Raw genomic sequence first — 16,570 nt, 5'->3', positions numbered from 1 at the left:
CTTTACAGTAGCTAGGTGACACAATCGCCTCTGCAGCACACTCCCGCTGAGGCATCCGTCCACACAACCCAAGGCTCATGCACACTCAGAAACAGAAATACTTGCCGTGGGAGGGCAAAGGTACATATGACTGTCCTTGTAAAGGAGTAGCAGGGACAATGTGGTAGAATATGCACCATACCCATGTGAAAAAAGTTTGGACAGATACATACCACAATGTTCAAAGTGCTTTTTCTGGGAACCGCAGAGCTCTCCCCTCCTTTTCTGCATCTGTTCCCTAACAGTTGGCACTAAACAAGTACCATTCTATAACGCCTAGGATCAGTGCTCTCCCCTGCAGTGGACAGGATCAGATCATGCCACCTCTTGAGGTCACAGGTATACCCTCTGGTCCCATGAGGGACCCAGCTGAGTGGCCACTCTCTTTGCCCTGAGGTCACAGATATACCCTCTGGTCCCATGAGTGGTCCAGCTGAGTGGCCACTCTCTTTGCCCTGTATATGGAAGGCAACAAATGAAGGTGTGTGCTCAGAGGCAGACCTACTGGCCACAGGTCCTGAGGTAATAACATTTGTTTTTTGGAGACAGAGTCTTATTGTATTCCCCAGGCTAGACTGCAGTGGTATGATCACAACTAACTGTAACCTCATACTCCTGAGCTCAAGCCATCCTTCTGTCGTACCTTCCAAGTAGCTGGGCCTATAGGTGCCCACCACAACATCCAGTTTCTTTTTTTATCTTTTTTGTAGAGATAGGGTCTCACTATGTTGACCAGACTGATCTTGAACTCCTAGTCTCAAGCCATCCTCTTGCCTTGGCTTCCCAAAGTGCTGGGATTATAGGTGTGAGCCACTGTACCTGGCCTGTTAGTTTGTTACCCAGACAGACCTCATCCAAACTCCTTTTTTAGACTAATTCCTCAATCTTAAAATATTTCCAGCCTGCTCTTTATTTTCTTCCAAATCCTTCGAACTACAGCTTGTAAGGGAAATGATAATATCCACCAAATCCAGCAGAGTCCCTTCATATCTGATAAGGTACAGGGGCCATCCAACCAACTCCTTCCCCACTCTGTGTTCCCTTCCTCGGTGTTTCCCATGACCTGTTACATTAGGGCTCTGAGACATGTGCCCTCAAGGATAAGAATAGCACCAGATCCAGATCTTCCCTGGGGGCCAAGTACATGGTCAGGCCCTGGGCTCACCATGGGCAATGCCAGCACACTGCCCTCCTCTCCACACCTCTACCCCACAGTGGGTGAGGTCTGACTAACTCTGCTGTGCATCCATAAGCAAAATGTAAATCAGAGGTGACACTGGTACGACACGTCAGAGCAGCTGAAGGGAGCTGAGGCTTGAGACTCCCAAGTGGTTGCATCTTCACTTGGTGATTTCTCACCCAGTCAGCCATGCTGAAGGGTTGACCCTGGCATTGGCTCTCCTGGGTGAGGAGGTACAAGCCCCCCAACCTGGCTGACCTACCTGTGAATAAGTCGACTGCAATGACAGAATGGGGCCTGCCCACGAGGATGCAGGCAGATGGCACCTCACTGCCCCTTGGCTGGGACCCGGCACACTTCACGAGGGCCACATCTGAGGCCACAGGCCTCTCCCAGAGCATGCTGCCGTTGGCCCCTGACACAACTGCCACAAAGGTGCAGGGAGAGGACAAGCCTGGAGGGGAAAGATGCTGGGTGGTTGGGCTGGCCACATCCTGTGCCCTGCTAACCCTGGCTTCCCCACACCTCACTCCCGGCCACAGGCTCTGACACATGGCATGTTCTCTTTATCCCTGGGCCCTTCACCCTTCAAGCTCATGGAGGCTCTGGGTCCACACTAAGGGTTTGCTGAGAACTGAGCCTGCCTCCTTGCCTCTTTCTAGATTTGCTAGAAAGAAGGATGTCATGGTTTCCAGAAGTGACACCATCTGCTTCCCCCAAACACTCCTAAAGTGAGAGGATGACCCAAAACAAAGATTCCTCCTCCTACAGAGAGTTCTTCCTTTTTTAGATAAAATCAAAATTACCTTCATCAGCACAGGATCGGCTGAAATTACTGCTGCTGTTGGCGTGTTTATAAAGAAACAAAACATCTCGGATCCTGTCCCTGTTTATGTCTTCCACAGCCAGAAAGTCATAGGTGACTGAAAAAGAAAACCACAGACTATATGCCATGGGCTGAGCTTGGCTCACAGCAAAGGTTGAGTCTAACAACGGCCACTCCTCTGCTCCTTGGGACTTAGCACAGAACCTGCCACTGTGAGATCAACTCACAAGAGAAGCAGCTTCTTTTTTACTAGGAGTGAATTCCTACATCTCTTCAGAACGCAGTAGCCACCCTTTATGAACATGGCTGGGATGGGCTGACAGCCATCAAGGGGTAGCCTTCAGGAAGGAATACCTGGGCCACCTGGCATTCCTGGGTTTATGAACTGGGTATAACGCACTGATGTTTTCAACACTTTTCTTCTAGCTGGAATCTGGACAGCCCATACTCCACATTCTTCAGGGTCTACTACTTCCTTTCATTCAATGACCCAAATGATAAGCTATATGCCTAAGAAAATAAAACACCAAAAAAATGAAATTGGACTTTTTTTTTTTTTTGAGACAGAGCCTCAAGTTGTTGCCCTGGGTAGAGTGCCTTGGCATCACAGCTCACAGCAACCTCCAACTCCTGCGCTTAAGTGATTCTCTTGCCTCAGCCTCCCAAGTAGCTGGGACCACAGGCACCCACCACAATGGCCGTCTATTTTTTGGTTGTAGTTGTCATTGTTGTTTGGCAGGCCTGGGCTGGATTTGAACCTGCCAGTTCTGGTGTATGTGGCTGGCGCCTTAGCCGCTTGAGCTACAGGCGCTGAGCGTGAAATTGGACTTTTATCTCACACAATGTAGTTTACCTTACACAATGTATTTCACCTTACACAATTTGTTCAAAATGGTTCAAACAGCTGGGTATAGTAATTCACATCTATAGTCTCAGTTACGTGTAGGATGACAGAGGAAGATTATTTGAGCCCAGGAGTTTGAATCCAGCCTGAGAAACATAGTCAGAACCCATTTCTTAAAAAAGGGGGGTAGGGCAGTGCCCGTAGCTCAGTGGGTAGGGTGCTGGACACACACACCGAGGCTGACAGGTTTGGACCCAGCCCGGGCCAGCTAAAACAACGAGAACTGCAACAACAACAAAGAAAAACAGCCGGCTGTGGTGGCAGGTGCCTGTAGTCCCAGCTACTTGGAAGGCTGAGGCAAGAGAACTACTTAAGCCCAAGAGTTTGAGGTTGCTATGAACTGTGACTCCACAGCACTCTATCAAGAGCGACATAATGAGACTGTCTCAAAAAAAAAAAAAGGGCAGCGCCTGTGGATCAAGGAATAGGGCGCTGGCTCGATATGCTGGAGGTGGCAGGTTCGAACCCAGCCCTGGCCAAAAACTGCAACAAAAAAAAAAAAAAAAAAAAAGGAAAAAAAAGGGGTGATGGCTGAGTGCCCATAGTTCAATAGTTAGAGTGCTGGCCCTGTGCCTGGGGGCTGGTGGGTCTAAACCCAGCCTGGGCTTGCAAAGCAATAAAAAAAAAAATAAAGGTGGTGAGGATAGAGCCAAAGACCTAAAAATATGAGCTAGAACTATAAAACTCTTAGAAGAAAAGAGAGGGAAAAAAAATTTTTTAAATAGTTTCACTCCGTCACCCTGAGAGTGCTGTGGCATCATGTTCACAGCAACCTCAAATTCCTGGGTGCAAGCAATCCCCCTACCTCAGTATTCCAAGGATCTGGGACTATAGATGCCCACTACAATGCCCAGCTAGTTTTTCTATTTTTAGTACAGAATCTCACTCTTGCTTAGGCTGGTCTCAAACTCCTGAGGTCAAGTGATCCACCCACCTCAGCCTCGCAGAGTGTTAGGATTACAGCATGAGCCACTACGCCCAGCCCTTTTTTATATTTAGATGAACAAATATTAATACTTAATATGAGGGCGGCGCCTGTGGCTCAGTATATGGGTGCGGGCCCCATGTACTGAGGATGGCGGGTTCGAATCCAGTCCCAGCCAAACTGCAACAAAAAATAGCTGGGCCTTGTGGCAGGTGCCTGTAGTCCTAGCTACTCGGGAGGCTGAGGCAAGAGAATCGCCTAAGCCCAAGAGCTGGAGGTTTCTGTGAGGAACACAGAGTGAGACTCTATTGAGGAAGACAGAGTGAGACTCTGTCTCTAAAAAAAAAAAAAGAACAGTAACATACTGTATAGATTTGAAGCCTGGGAGCAGTAGGCTATACCATGTAGTGTGGGTATAACAGGCTAAACTACCTAGGCTTGTGTAAGTTCTCTCTATGATGTCTGCACAATGACAAAATGACCTAATGACACATTTCTCAGAACAGACCCTGTGAGTAAGCAACCCATGATCATATTTTAAAAAACTACCGAGCCTTTAGCCGGGTGTTGTGGCAGGCGCCTGTAGTCCCAGCTACTTGGGAGGCTGAGGCAAGAGAATCGCTGAAGTCTAGGAGTTGGAGGTTGCTGTGAGCTGTGTGATGCCATGGCACTCTACTGAGGGCTATAAAGTGAGACTCTTGTCTCTACAAAAAAAAACAACAACAACTACCGAGCCTTGAGTTAGAATGGTGGGAACTGGGGGTATTTTACCGTGAGCGGCTCCTGTTCTCTATACCTCCACCTAAATCATCTGCGTAGTTGTGCCACAAGTCTAGGAGTGCTCTTGAAACAACAGTGATCTCCTAAGCAAACACATGGTAGTCCATCTTGAAGCTAGCCACAGGCTGAGATGGAGTGTAGGACAAGCAACATAAAGGAAGATTAGGCAGAAATCATATAGAAGGATACAGCCATAATCAGTCTTAGTAAGACCTTACATATCACTGGCAATCTAAAGGGCTTTGTATATAATCAGGACAGACTAGAGAGGGACCTAGCTCTCTCTACATTTATGAGGACAGAATAATCCTAACATCAAAGCCAGACAAAGACATCATAAGAAAAGCTATGTTCAATATCCATCATTAATATGATCCTAACAATCTTCAATGCATATTAGCAAACTGAATTCCTCAACTAAAAAAATGATTCTTGTAGGCATGGTGGTATATACCTGTACTCAGGAGGCTGAGACGGAAGGACTGCTTGAGCCCAGCCTGAGAAACAGAGAGAAACTGTTTCTATAAAAATTTTTCTACAAAGGGGCTGGGCACGGTGGCTCATGCCTGTAATCCTAGCACTCGGGGAGGCCAAGGTGGGTGGATCATTTGAGCTTAGAAGTTTGAGACCAGTCTGAGCCAGAGTGAGACCGCATCTTTAAAAAATAGCCAGGACAGGCGGCGCCTGTGCCTCAGTGGGTAGGGGGCTGGCCCTATACACCGAGGGTGGCAGGTTCAAACCTGGCCCTGGCCAAACTGCAACAAAAAAATGGCTGGGTGTGTAGTCTCAGCTACTCGGGAGGCTGAGGCATGAGAATCGCCTAAGCCCAGGAGTTGGAGGATGCTGTGAGCTGTGTCGCCACAGTACTCTACCGAGGGTGATAAAGTGAGCCTCTGTCTCTACAAAAAAAAAAATAATAATAATAATAAATAAATAAATAAAAATAGTCAAGTGTTGTGGCAGGCACCTACAGATTCAGCTGCTTGGGAAGCTGAGGCAAGAGAATCACTTGAGCCCAAGAGTTTGAGGTTGCTATGAGCTATGATACCACAGCACTCTACCGAGGGTAACAAAGTGAGACTGTCTTAAAACAAACAAACAAACAAAACAAAAAAACAGATACAATGATCTAGTGGATTTTATCTCAGGAATGCAAGGTTGGTTTAACATCTAAAAATCAATTAATACAATGTACAATATTAATAAAGGATAAAAACCCGACAATCATTTCATACATACAGAAAAAGTATTTAAGCAGAATCTTTTCATGAAAAAACTCAAGAAACTGATAAACGGCATTACAAAAAAACATACAGCTAACACATACTTAGGACTAAAAGACAATACTATTTTCTCTCTAAAATTGGGGGAAAGTATCTGCTCTGACCAGGTCTATTTAACATTGTACTATACTGCTAACCAGTGAATTCAGGCAAGAAAAAGAAATAAAAGGCAGCCAGATTGGAAAGGAAGAAGTATCTCTTTTTTGGCAGATAACCTGATTCTGTATAGAAAATACTAAAAATACACACACCTCTACTAAATCTAATTATGACTTTAGCAATGTCACAAGATAAAAGATCAATATCGTGATCCATAATATTTATATATACAAAATCAATAAACAACCCAAAAATTAAATTCATAAAACAATTCCTTTCATAATAGGAATAACGTAGAATCCATTTAACAAAAGAAGCACAAGACTAGAAGATAAGAAGCACAACACTAAAAAACATTGTTAAAGCTAAAGATCTAAATAAATGGAGGTACATGTCATATTCATGGACTGGAAGGTTTAGAATTTTTTTTTTTTTTAGACAGGGTCTCGCTATGTTGCCCTTGGTAGAGTGCTGTGGCATCACAGCTCACAGCAACCTCAAACTCTTGGGCTTAAGCAACTCTCTTGCCTCAGCATCCCAAGTAGCTGGGACTACAGGCGCCCACCACAATGACTGGCTATTTTTTTGTTTCAGTTGTCATTGTTGTTTAGCTGGGTTCAAATCCACCAGCCTCAGTGTATGTGGCTGGCACCATAACCACTATGCTACAGGCACCCAGCCAAGTTTTTATATATATATATTTTTTTTTTTTCTTTTTTCCGCAGTTTTTGGCCAGGGCCGGGTTTGAACCTGCCACCTCCAGCATATGGAATCAGCACCCTACCCCTCTGAGCCACAGGCACCACCCAAAATGTTTGCTTTTTTTTTGCAGTTTTTGGCCAGGGCTGGGTTTGAACCCACCACCTCTGGCATATGGGGCTGGCGCCTTACCCCTCTGAGCCACAGGCACTGCATATATATACACATTTAGAGAAAGAGTCTCACTTCGTTGCCCTCAGTAGAGTGCTATGGCATCACAGCTCACAGCAACTTCCAGCTCTTGGGCTTAGGCGATTCTCTTGCCTCAGACTCCCAAGTAGCTGGGACTATAGGTGCCCGCCACAATGCCTGGCTATTTTTTGTTGCAGTTTGGCTGGGGCCAGGTTTGAACCTGCCACCCTCGGTATATGGGGCCGGCGCCCTTCTCACTGAGTCACAGGCACCGGCCGGTTTAATATTCTTAAGATGCCAATTCTTTTTTTTTTTTTTTGTAGAGACAGAGTCTCACTGTACCGCCATCAGGTAGAGTGCCATGACTTCACACGGCTCACAGCAACCTCTAACTCTTGGGCTTATGCGATTCTCTTACCTCAGCCTCCCAAGCAGCTGGGACTACAGGCACCCGCCACAACACCCGGCTATTTTTTTGTTGCAGTTTGGCCGGGGCTGGGTTTGAACCCGCCACCCTCGGCATATGGGGCTGGCGCCCTACTCACTGAGCCACAGGCACCGCCCGGTTTAATATTCTTAAGATGCCAATTCTATCCAAACTAATCTATAGCTTCTATTCCATCATAGCTCACCTCAAAGCATCTTCCTGCCTTAGCCTCCCAAGTAGCTGGAACTACAGTTGTGTGCCACCACACCCAGCTAAGTTTTCTATTTTTTTTTTTGTAGAGACAGAGTTTCACTTTATCGCCCTTGGTAGAGTGCCGTGGCGTCACACAGCTCACAGCAACCTCCAACTCCTGGGCTTAGGCGATTCTCCTGCCTCAGCCTCCCGAGTAGCTGGGACTACAGGCGCCCACCACAACGCCCGGCTATTTTTTTGTTGCAGTTTGGCCGGGACAGGGTTTGAACCCGCCACCCTTGGTATATGGGGCTGGCGCCCTGCTCACTGAGCCACAGGCGCCACCCAAGTTTTCTATTTTTTGTAGAAATAGGATCTCGTTATGTTTTGAGGGCTGTTCTTAAACTCCTGGTCTCAATCCTCACATCTTGGCCTCCAAAAGTGCTAGAATTGCATGTGTGAGCCATCGTGCCCAGGTTAAACCTGCCTCTTTACTTCTAAGGTAGTATTGCTAACAAGAAAGAGTGATGTGGGCGGCGCCTGTGGCTCAAGGAGTAGGGCGCCGGTCCCATATGCCGGAGGTGGCGGGTTCAAACCCAGCCCCGGCCAAAAACCACAAAAAAAAAAAAAGAAAGAGTGATGTGATAGTTTTCAAAATTCTATCATTTGCTTCCACCAAACACTGTGCACATTAATTAACTAAAAATGAATCATAGGCTTAAATGAAAGCTACAATTATAAGCCGGGCACAGTGGCACATGCCTATAGTCCCAGCTACTTGGGAGGTGGAAGTGGGAGGATTCCTTGAAACCAGGAGCTTGAGACAGAATCTCGCTTTGTTGCCCTCTGTAGAGTAATGTGGCATCATAGTACACAGCAACCTCAAACTCTTGGGCTCAAGAGATCCTCTTGTCTCATTTTTTCTTTTTGAGACAGAGTCTCACTATGTCACCCTCAGTAGAGTGCTGTAATGTCACAGCTCACAGCAACTTCCAACTCTTGGGCTTAAGCAATTCTCTTGCCTCAGCCTCCCGTATAGCTGGGACTAAAGGCATCCACCACAAGGCCGGGATATTTTTTGTTGTAGTTGTCATTGTTGTTTAGCAGGCCCAGGCTGGATTCAAACCTGCCAGCCCCGATGTATGTGGTGGGTGCCCTAACCACTGGGTTACGGGCACCAAACCATTTTGCCTCCTTTTTTGATTTTTTTTTTCCCCCCGCAATTTTTGGCTGGGGCTGGGCTTGAACCTGCTACCTCCAGTATATGGGGTCAGCGCCCTACTCCTTTGAGCCACAGGTGCCGCCCCTTTTTTTCTTTCATTTTATTTATTTATTTATTTTTATTTTTTACTGTAGAGCCAGAGTCTCACTTTATCGCCCTTGGTAGAGTGTCATGGCATCACAGCTCATGGCAACCTCCAGCTCCTGGACTTAGGTGATTCTCTTGCCTCAGCCTCCCCAGTAGCTGGGACTACAGGCGCCCACCACAATGCCCAGCTATTTTTTTGTTGCAGTTTGGCCGGGGCTGGGTTTGAACCCGCCACCCTTAGTATACGGGGTCGGCACCCAACTCACTGAGCCACAGGCACCGCCCCCTTTTTTTTTTTCATTTTTTGAGACAGAGCCTCAAGCTGTCGCCCTGGGTTGAGTGCCTTGGTATCACAGCTCACTCACAGCAACCTCCAACTCCTGGCTCCTAGGCTCAAGTGATTCTCCTGCCTCCACCTTCCAAGTAGCTAGGACTACAGGTGCCTGCCACAATGCCTGGCTTTTTTGGTTGCAGCTGTCATTGTTTGGTAGGCCCGGGCTGGATTCGAACCTGCCAGCTCAGGTATATGTGGCTGGCGCCTCACCCACTTGAGCCACAGGCACTAAGCCCCTTTTCTCATTTTTAATAGTGATGGAGTCTTACTCTTGCTCAGGCTGGTCCTGAACTTGTGAGCTCAAGCCAATCCACCCACTTTGGCCTCCCAGAATGCTAGGAGTACAGGCAAGCCACTGCACCTGGCCACAATCTCATCTCTTAAAAAAAAAAAAATAGCACTCTGGAAGACCAAGGCAGGTGGATTGCTTGAGCACAGGAGTTCGAGACCAGCCTGAGTAAGAACAAGATCCCATCTCACTTAAAAATAGAAAAACTAGCCAGGCATTGTGGCAGGCACCTGTAGTCCCAGCTACTGGGGAGGCTGAGGCAAGGGGATCACCTGAGCCCAGAGTTTGTGGTTGCTGTGAGCTATATGACACCACAGCACTCTACCCAGGGTGACAAAGTGAGAATCTCTGTTTTAAAAAAGAAAAAAAAAAAAGGCTAAAAAAAAAATCACATGAAGAGATATTCACCATTTTTAGCCATTAGGGAGATTCACATTAAAAACACACAATACCGGGCGGCGCCTGTGGCTCAGTGAGTAGGGCGCCGGCCCCATATGCCAAGGGTAGCGCATTCAAACCCAGCCCCGGCCAAACTGCAACAAAAAAATAGCCGGGCATTGTGACGGGCGCCTGTAGTCCCAGCTGCTCGGGAGGCTGAGGCAAGAGAACTGCGTAAGCCCAGGAGTTGGAGGTTGCTGTGAGCCGTGTGACGCGGCGGCACTCTACCCGAGGGCGTACAGTGAGACTCTGTCTCTACAAAAAAAAAAAAAAAAACACGATACCAGGTGGCACCTGTGGCTCAGTGTGTAGGGCGCCAGCCCCATATACTGAGGGTGGCGGGTTCAAACCCAGCCCCAGCCAAACTACAACAAAAAAATAGCTGGGGGCAGCGCCTCAGTTGGTAAGGCACCGGCCCCATATACTGAGGGTGGCGGGTTCAAACCCGGCCCCGGCTGAACTGCAACCAAAAAATAGCTGGGCGTTGTGGCGGGCGTCTGTAGTCCCAGCTACTTGGGAGGCTGAGGCAAGACAATCGCTTAAGCCCAGGAGTTGGAGGTTGCTGTGAGCTGTGTGAGGCCACGGCACTCTACAGAGGGCCTTAAGTGAGACTCTGTCTCTACAAAAAAAAAAAAAAAAAAAATAGCCGGGTGTTATGGCAGGCACCTGTAGTCCCAGCTACTTGGGAGGCTGAGGCAAGAGAATCACCTAAGTCCAAGAGCAGGAGGTTGCTGTGAGCTGCGACACTATGGCACTCTACCGAGGGCGACAAAATAAGACTCTGTCTGGAAGAAAACAAACAAACAAACAAAAAAACCCCACACAAGATACCACTAAACAAAGATGGGTATAATAAAAAGACAAACAATGGCAAGTGTTGACAAGGATGTGGAGAAACTAAAATCCTTCTGAACATTGTTGGTAGGAATGTAAAATGGTACAGCCTCTTTGGAAAACAGCTTGGCGTTTCTTAGAAAATTAAATATAAACTTACCATATGGCTCAACAATTCTACTCCTAGTAATCTACCCCTAAAAATGAAAACATATATCCACACAAAGATCTGCACATGAATGTTCATAGGAGAATTATTCATACTATCCCCAAACTGGAAACAATATAATGTTTATTATCTAGTGAATAGATAAGCAATATGGTCTATCCATACAAAGGAAACTATTTAGTATTAAAAGACAGAAAGAGGCTACAACACAAATGAACTTAACGTTACGCTAAGTGAGAGCAATCACACTCAGAAGGTACATGCTATATAATTTCATTTACATGAAATACCCAGAAAAGGCAAATCTATGGAGACTGAGAAGAAACTGGTGGTGGCCTACAGCTAAGAGAAGGGGAATAGGAAGTGAGGACAATCATGAGGAATCTTTTAGAGATGATGGAAATGTTCTAAAATTGTATTGTGGTGATGGTTGCACAACTGTAACTTGACTAAAAATCACTGAATTATACTTCTTTACAAAGGTCACAGGAAAAAATTATACACAAGTGATTTTTTGTGTGTGTGTGTGTGAGACAGAGTCTTACTTTATCTCCCTCGGTAAAGTGCCATGGCGTCACAGCTCACAGCAACCTCCAACTCTTGGGCTTAGGTGATTCTCTTGCTTCAGCCTCCCAAGTAGCTGGGACTACAGGCGCCCACCACAACACCCGGCTATTTTTTTTCTTTTTTAGAGTCACAGTCTCACTTTGTTGCCCTCAGTAGAGTGGCAACCTCCAGCCCTTGGGCTTAGGCAATTCTCTTGCCTCAGCCTCCCAAGTAGCTGGGACTACAATACAGGCACCCGCCACAACACCCGGCTTTTTCTTTTTTCTATTCTTTTTTTTTTAGTTGAGGTCTCGCTCTGGCTCAGGCTGGTGTCGAACCTGTGAGCTCAGGCAATCCACCCACCTTGGCCTCCCAGAATGCTAGGAATACAGGCATGAGCTACCATGCCTGGCCTGGAGTGACAATTTTGAGGAGGAAGTAAAAAGATGCACTGTCCAATGGATGAGGGTGTTAGCTGGAGCACCAGGGAGGCTGATTGCACATCCTGCTGCATTTGTTCACATTTTATGACAATCTTCTCTATATCTGTCAGCCAGATGGGCTGCTTTCATTTATATATCCAGCTCAGCCTTGCTATAAAAGGGAGAGCAGGCCACACTACTTCCATGTAGGGCTTGCGTTTTTATTTTATTATTTTTTTTGAGATAGAGTCTCACTTTGTCATCCTCAGTACAGTGCCATGGCATCACAGCAAACAGCAACCTCAAACTCTAGGGCTCAAGCAATCCTCTTGCCTCAGCCTTCAGAGTAGCTGGTACTACAGGCACCCGCCACAATACCTGGCTATTTTTGTAAAGATGGAGTCTCACTCTTGCTCAGGCTGGTCTCAAACTCCAGAGCTCAAGCAATCCACCTGACTTCGCCTCCTAGAGAGCTAGTATTGTAGGTGTGGGCCACGGCATCCGGCCAGGGCTTATGTTTTTACATAGTGGCTGCTCTATAGATTCCTAAAATTCCATGAAGACTCTGGGCATAGAACTGGTAGTCACTTAGGTCTGACCCATTATTAAAGGCCATTTTGAAACTCATAAACACAATCCTGCTCACTGAATGGAGGAAAGGGGTCTGGGAAATCATAGAGGCAGAGAATTATCTTAAGACTCACCTGCTGCACTATAATCGACCCTCCACATGCGCTGTGACGCAGGTCGGTCAGGGCATGGGATGATGAATGAGATGACAAACACCACAAAAAGGCAGATAAACAATGAAAGGAAAAATGCCACTGCTCGGCATCGGGACAGCCGGGACTGCAAAGGCGTGCTTTTCATGTTATCTTCATTTTTTAGTTGGTTACCCAGGTTGTCTTGTGATTTTCTGTCTTCATTTTTCAAGGGGTGGATTTCAGCTTCTTGATCCCTGCTGTCCATCATCATGTGCACATCCCAAAGTCTAACTGCTGGTCACTGTGCCAATAAAACAAGAGGTAGGAGAGGCAGTCCCACAGCAAAAGACTACAGCACAGAGAGGGGCTCCTCCCATGGCTGAGCCACAGCCCAGGAAACAGAAGCTAGATACAAGTTCAGGGCATCATTCTTAACAACCGTACTTAAGAAGGTTTCTAATTAATACAGAAAGGCAAATTAGTGTGTAGAGCCAGCAGACAGGAAATTATTTTCCGCCTTAAAACTAGAGGAGTAAGCCTCAAGGAAGTGATGCCCACAAATTATACATTAACTAAACCCCACCTACTGACCTGATAGCACTCCATCAGCCTCCAGCACAGCTGGGGAAGGTGGCCCAGGTAAGAATTTGGTGAAACCAACATTCTCACATGTGGGATCCCTAGAGTGCCAAAGACCCCAAATTCAAAGTTTCCTAAGTTGGGTGGGCATGGTGGCTCATGCCTGTAATCCTAGCACTCTTGGAGACCTAGGAGGGAGGACAGCTTGAGCTCAGGAGTTTGAGAGTAGCCTAACTAAGAGCGCAACCCCTGTCTCCACTAAAAATAGAAAAAGAGCAAGCAATTCCATCTATCACTGGGCAAGAGATATGAACAAAACCTTCTCTGATGACAGACAAATGGCTTACAAACACATGAAAAAATGCCATCACCTTTAATCATCAGAGAAATAAAATCAAAACCACCCCAAGAAATCACCTAACCCCAGTGAGAATAGCTCACAGCATAAAGTCTCAAAGCTGCAAATACTGGTGTGGATGTGGAGAAAAGGGAACACCTTTTATACTGTTGGTGGGACTGCAAACTAGTAACAGCCTCTTTGGAAAGAAGTAGGGAGAATTTTCAAAGAACTTCAAATAGACCTTCCATTTGATCCCGCAATCCCATTACTAGCTATCAACCCAGAAGAAAAAAAAATCATAAGGGGCGGCGCCTGTGGCTCAGCGAGTAGGGTGCTGGCCCCACATGCCGAGGGTGGTGGGTTCAAACCCAGCCCCCGGCCAAACTGCAACAAAAAAATAGCCGGGCGTTGTGGGGGGCGCCTGTAGTCCCAGCTGCTCCGGAGGCTGAGGCAAGAGAATCACGTAAACCCAAGAGTTAGAGGTTGCTGTGAGCCGTGTGACGCCACGGCACTCTAACCCAGGGCGGTACAGTGAGACTCTGTCTCTACAAAAAAAAAAAAAAAAAAAAAAAAATCATAAGGACATCTGCACTAGACTGTTTATTACAGTTCAATTTACAATTGCCAAGATATGGAAACAAACCAAGTGCCCATCAATCGATGAATAGATTAATAGACTGTGGTATATGTACACCATAGAATACTATTCAACCATAAAAAGATGGAGACTTGGCTCAGCACCTGTAGCATAGTGGTTATGGTGCCAGCCACATACACCGAGGTTGGCGGGTTTGAGCCCAGTCCAGGCCAGCTAAACAACAATGAAGATAGCAACAAGAAAACAGCAGGCGTTTGTGGCAGGTGCCTGTAGTCCCAGCTACTTGGGAGGCTGAGGCAAGAGAATTGCTTAAGCCCAAGAGTTTGAGGTTGCTGTGTGCTGTGACGCCACAGCACTCTACTAAGGGTGACATAGTGAGACTTTCTCAAAAAAAAAAAAAAAAAAAGATGGGAGACTTTACATCTTTTGTAGTAACCAGGATAGAGTTGGAGAATATTCTTCTTGGTAAAGTATCACAAGAATGAAAAAGCAAATATTCAATGTATTCAATACTAATATGAATCCAGTAGACGAACTAATAAACACCTACATAAGAGAAAAATTCAATTAAATTCAAGTTGCAGGGAAGGGTAGGAGGGAGAAGGATTGGTGTGGTCTCATGGACTGGTCATGATATAAGGGAATATGCCATAACTCCTGGGTGAGGTGCACAACTACAACAGGGACCTTACCTAACAAATACAAACATTGTAACCTCATCACTTGTATCCTCATATTAATCTGAAATAAAACAAAAATAGAAAAATTGGGCAGTGCCTGTGGCTCACTGGGTAGGGTGCTGGTCCCATATACCCAGGGTGGCAGGTTCGAACTCAGCCCTGGCCAAACTGCAACAAAAAAATAGCTGGGGGTTCTGGGGGCACCTGTAGTCCCAGCTACTTGGGAGGTGGAGGCAGGAGAATCACTTGAGCCTAGGAGTTCGAAGTTGCTGTGAGCTGTGATGCCACAACACTCTACCCAGGGCGACAGCTTGAGGCTGTCTCAAAAAAAAAAAAGAAAAAGAAAAAGAAAAACACACACAAAAAACAAAAATAAAACCCATAAAACAGTCTAACTGAAGATAGATAGGCTCTGGATTGATAGCCTTGCCCATTACTAGCTTTATGATCTGGGACAAGTGATTTGATTGTGCTCCAGTTTCCTTATTTATAAAAGAGAAATAATATAAAAAAAAGAGAGCAAGATAGAAATAACATCTATTGTAGAAGACTGAGCCAGGTGTGGTAGCTCATGCCTGTAATCCTAGCACGCTGGGAAGCCAAGGTAGGAAGATCACTTGAGGCCATAAGTTTGAGACCAGCCTGGACAACATAGTGAGAACTTGTCTCCACAAAAAACTTAAAAAATTAGCCAGATATGGTGCTGCCAGTGTGTAGTTAGCTATTCCAGAGGCAGGAGGATTGCTTGAGCCCAGGAGTTGGAGGTTCATGCCATTGTACTCTAGGTAAGAGAGCAAAATCCTGTTTCAAAAAACAAAGAGAAAACTAAATGTGTATGCATTTTCCCTAATGCTGAACCATATGTTTTAACATCTTGGAGGTCAGAAAAGGTGTGCCTATCAAAGGTAATGAGTTGAACACAAGGAAATTTAAACAATGAGTCATGATCAGGGATCTCATTAAACCCAAGCACCTGACACAGGGGTGGGGACGTAGGGCAGTTGTTTAGAGAAGGTAATTAGGGGAAAAGCCAGCATCAGAGCCTGGAGTGGCTCATCAGCAGCACCTATGGGCCTGGGAACCTTAGCTTGAGAATTGGAGAGAGCCATTTATTTAGCAAATCTGGCTACCATGTCCCTAGTGCAGGGATGTTTAAAATGTTTAAAATATTAAGTTCTTTTGGCAAAGTAAAAAAACTTATTGAGGGGGCGGCGCCTGTGGCTCAGCGGGTAGGCGCCGGTCCCATATGCCGGAGGTGGCGGGGTCAAACCCAGCCCCGGCCAAATTAAAAAAAAAAGATGTCACATGAATGAAAAATAAACCTTTAAAAAAAAAAAAAAAAAAAAAACTGACTGAGAAACCAGACGTTAAAATTCTAGATTTCTATCTTGAAAGCTTTAAAATTTCAGGCAAGAAACTCAGGCTCTCTGAGCTTCAGCTGCCTCCACTTGTCAGGAACCAGAGAATCCCCAAGGAAAAGTGCAAGACAGTGCCGCTAAAGCCACGAAGCACTGCACAAGAAAGGGCATCTGCTCAGAACAACGCAATGGAACAGAAAACCAGGCCTGTCCACCTTATGTGCTCATGGATCCCAGACCTACCTGGTGGCAGGAAGATGTGTTCAATACTAGCTTCTGGCCAGCTGCTGGTACATCTGGTCACTAGGTTTGGACAGGTATTCGGTACCTTCATAAACCCAGGCAGACCTAGGAATTGTAAAGTCATTGGTGAAGAGTATCTCAGGCAGCCTGTGAATGCATCAGCTAAAGGGCTTAGGTCCTT

The 16,570-nt window shown here is 46.1% G+C and overlaps 1 protein-coding gene across 9 annotated transcripts in view; it reads right to left on the bottom strand.

Annotated features, from left to right (window-relative positions):
- FAM234A (family with sequence similarity 234 member A) overlaps positions 1–16,570 on the bottom strand; it is a 48,189-nt gene that overhangs the window by 13,148 nt on the left and 18,471 nt on the right. For all 9 annotated transcript variants that reach the window (XR_008373271.1, XM_053555844.1, XM_053555841.1 and 6 more), the window contains exons 2-5: positions 16,390–16,494; positions 12,592–12,892; positions 2,026–2,142; positions 1,482–1,673 (exon numbers count right to left, since the gene is read on the bottom strand). Coding sequence is in view for 8 of the 9 variants with exons in the window: in XM_053555844.1 (XP_053411819.1) it covers positions 1,482–1,673; positions 2,026–2,142; positions 12,592–12,862 (580 nt within the window). In the remaining variant the exon portion in view is untranslated. The remainder of the gene's footprint in view (positions 1–1,481; positions 1,674–2,025; positions 2,143–12,591; positions 12,893–16,389; positions 16,495–16,570) is intronic.

The sequence above is a fragment of the Nycticebus coucang genome, chromosome 12 (genome assembly GCF_027406575.1).
Source record: "Nycticebus coucang isolate mNycCou1 chromosome 12, mNycCou1.pri, whole genome shotgun sequence".
NCBI classification, from domain to species: Eukaryota; Metazoa; Chordata; class Mammalia; order Primates; family Lorisidae; genus Nycticebus; species Nycticebus coucang.
Note: the sequence above shows the minus strand (reverse complement) of the source record. Positions and strands in the feature narration are given on the sequence as shown.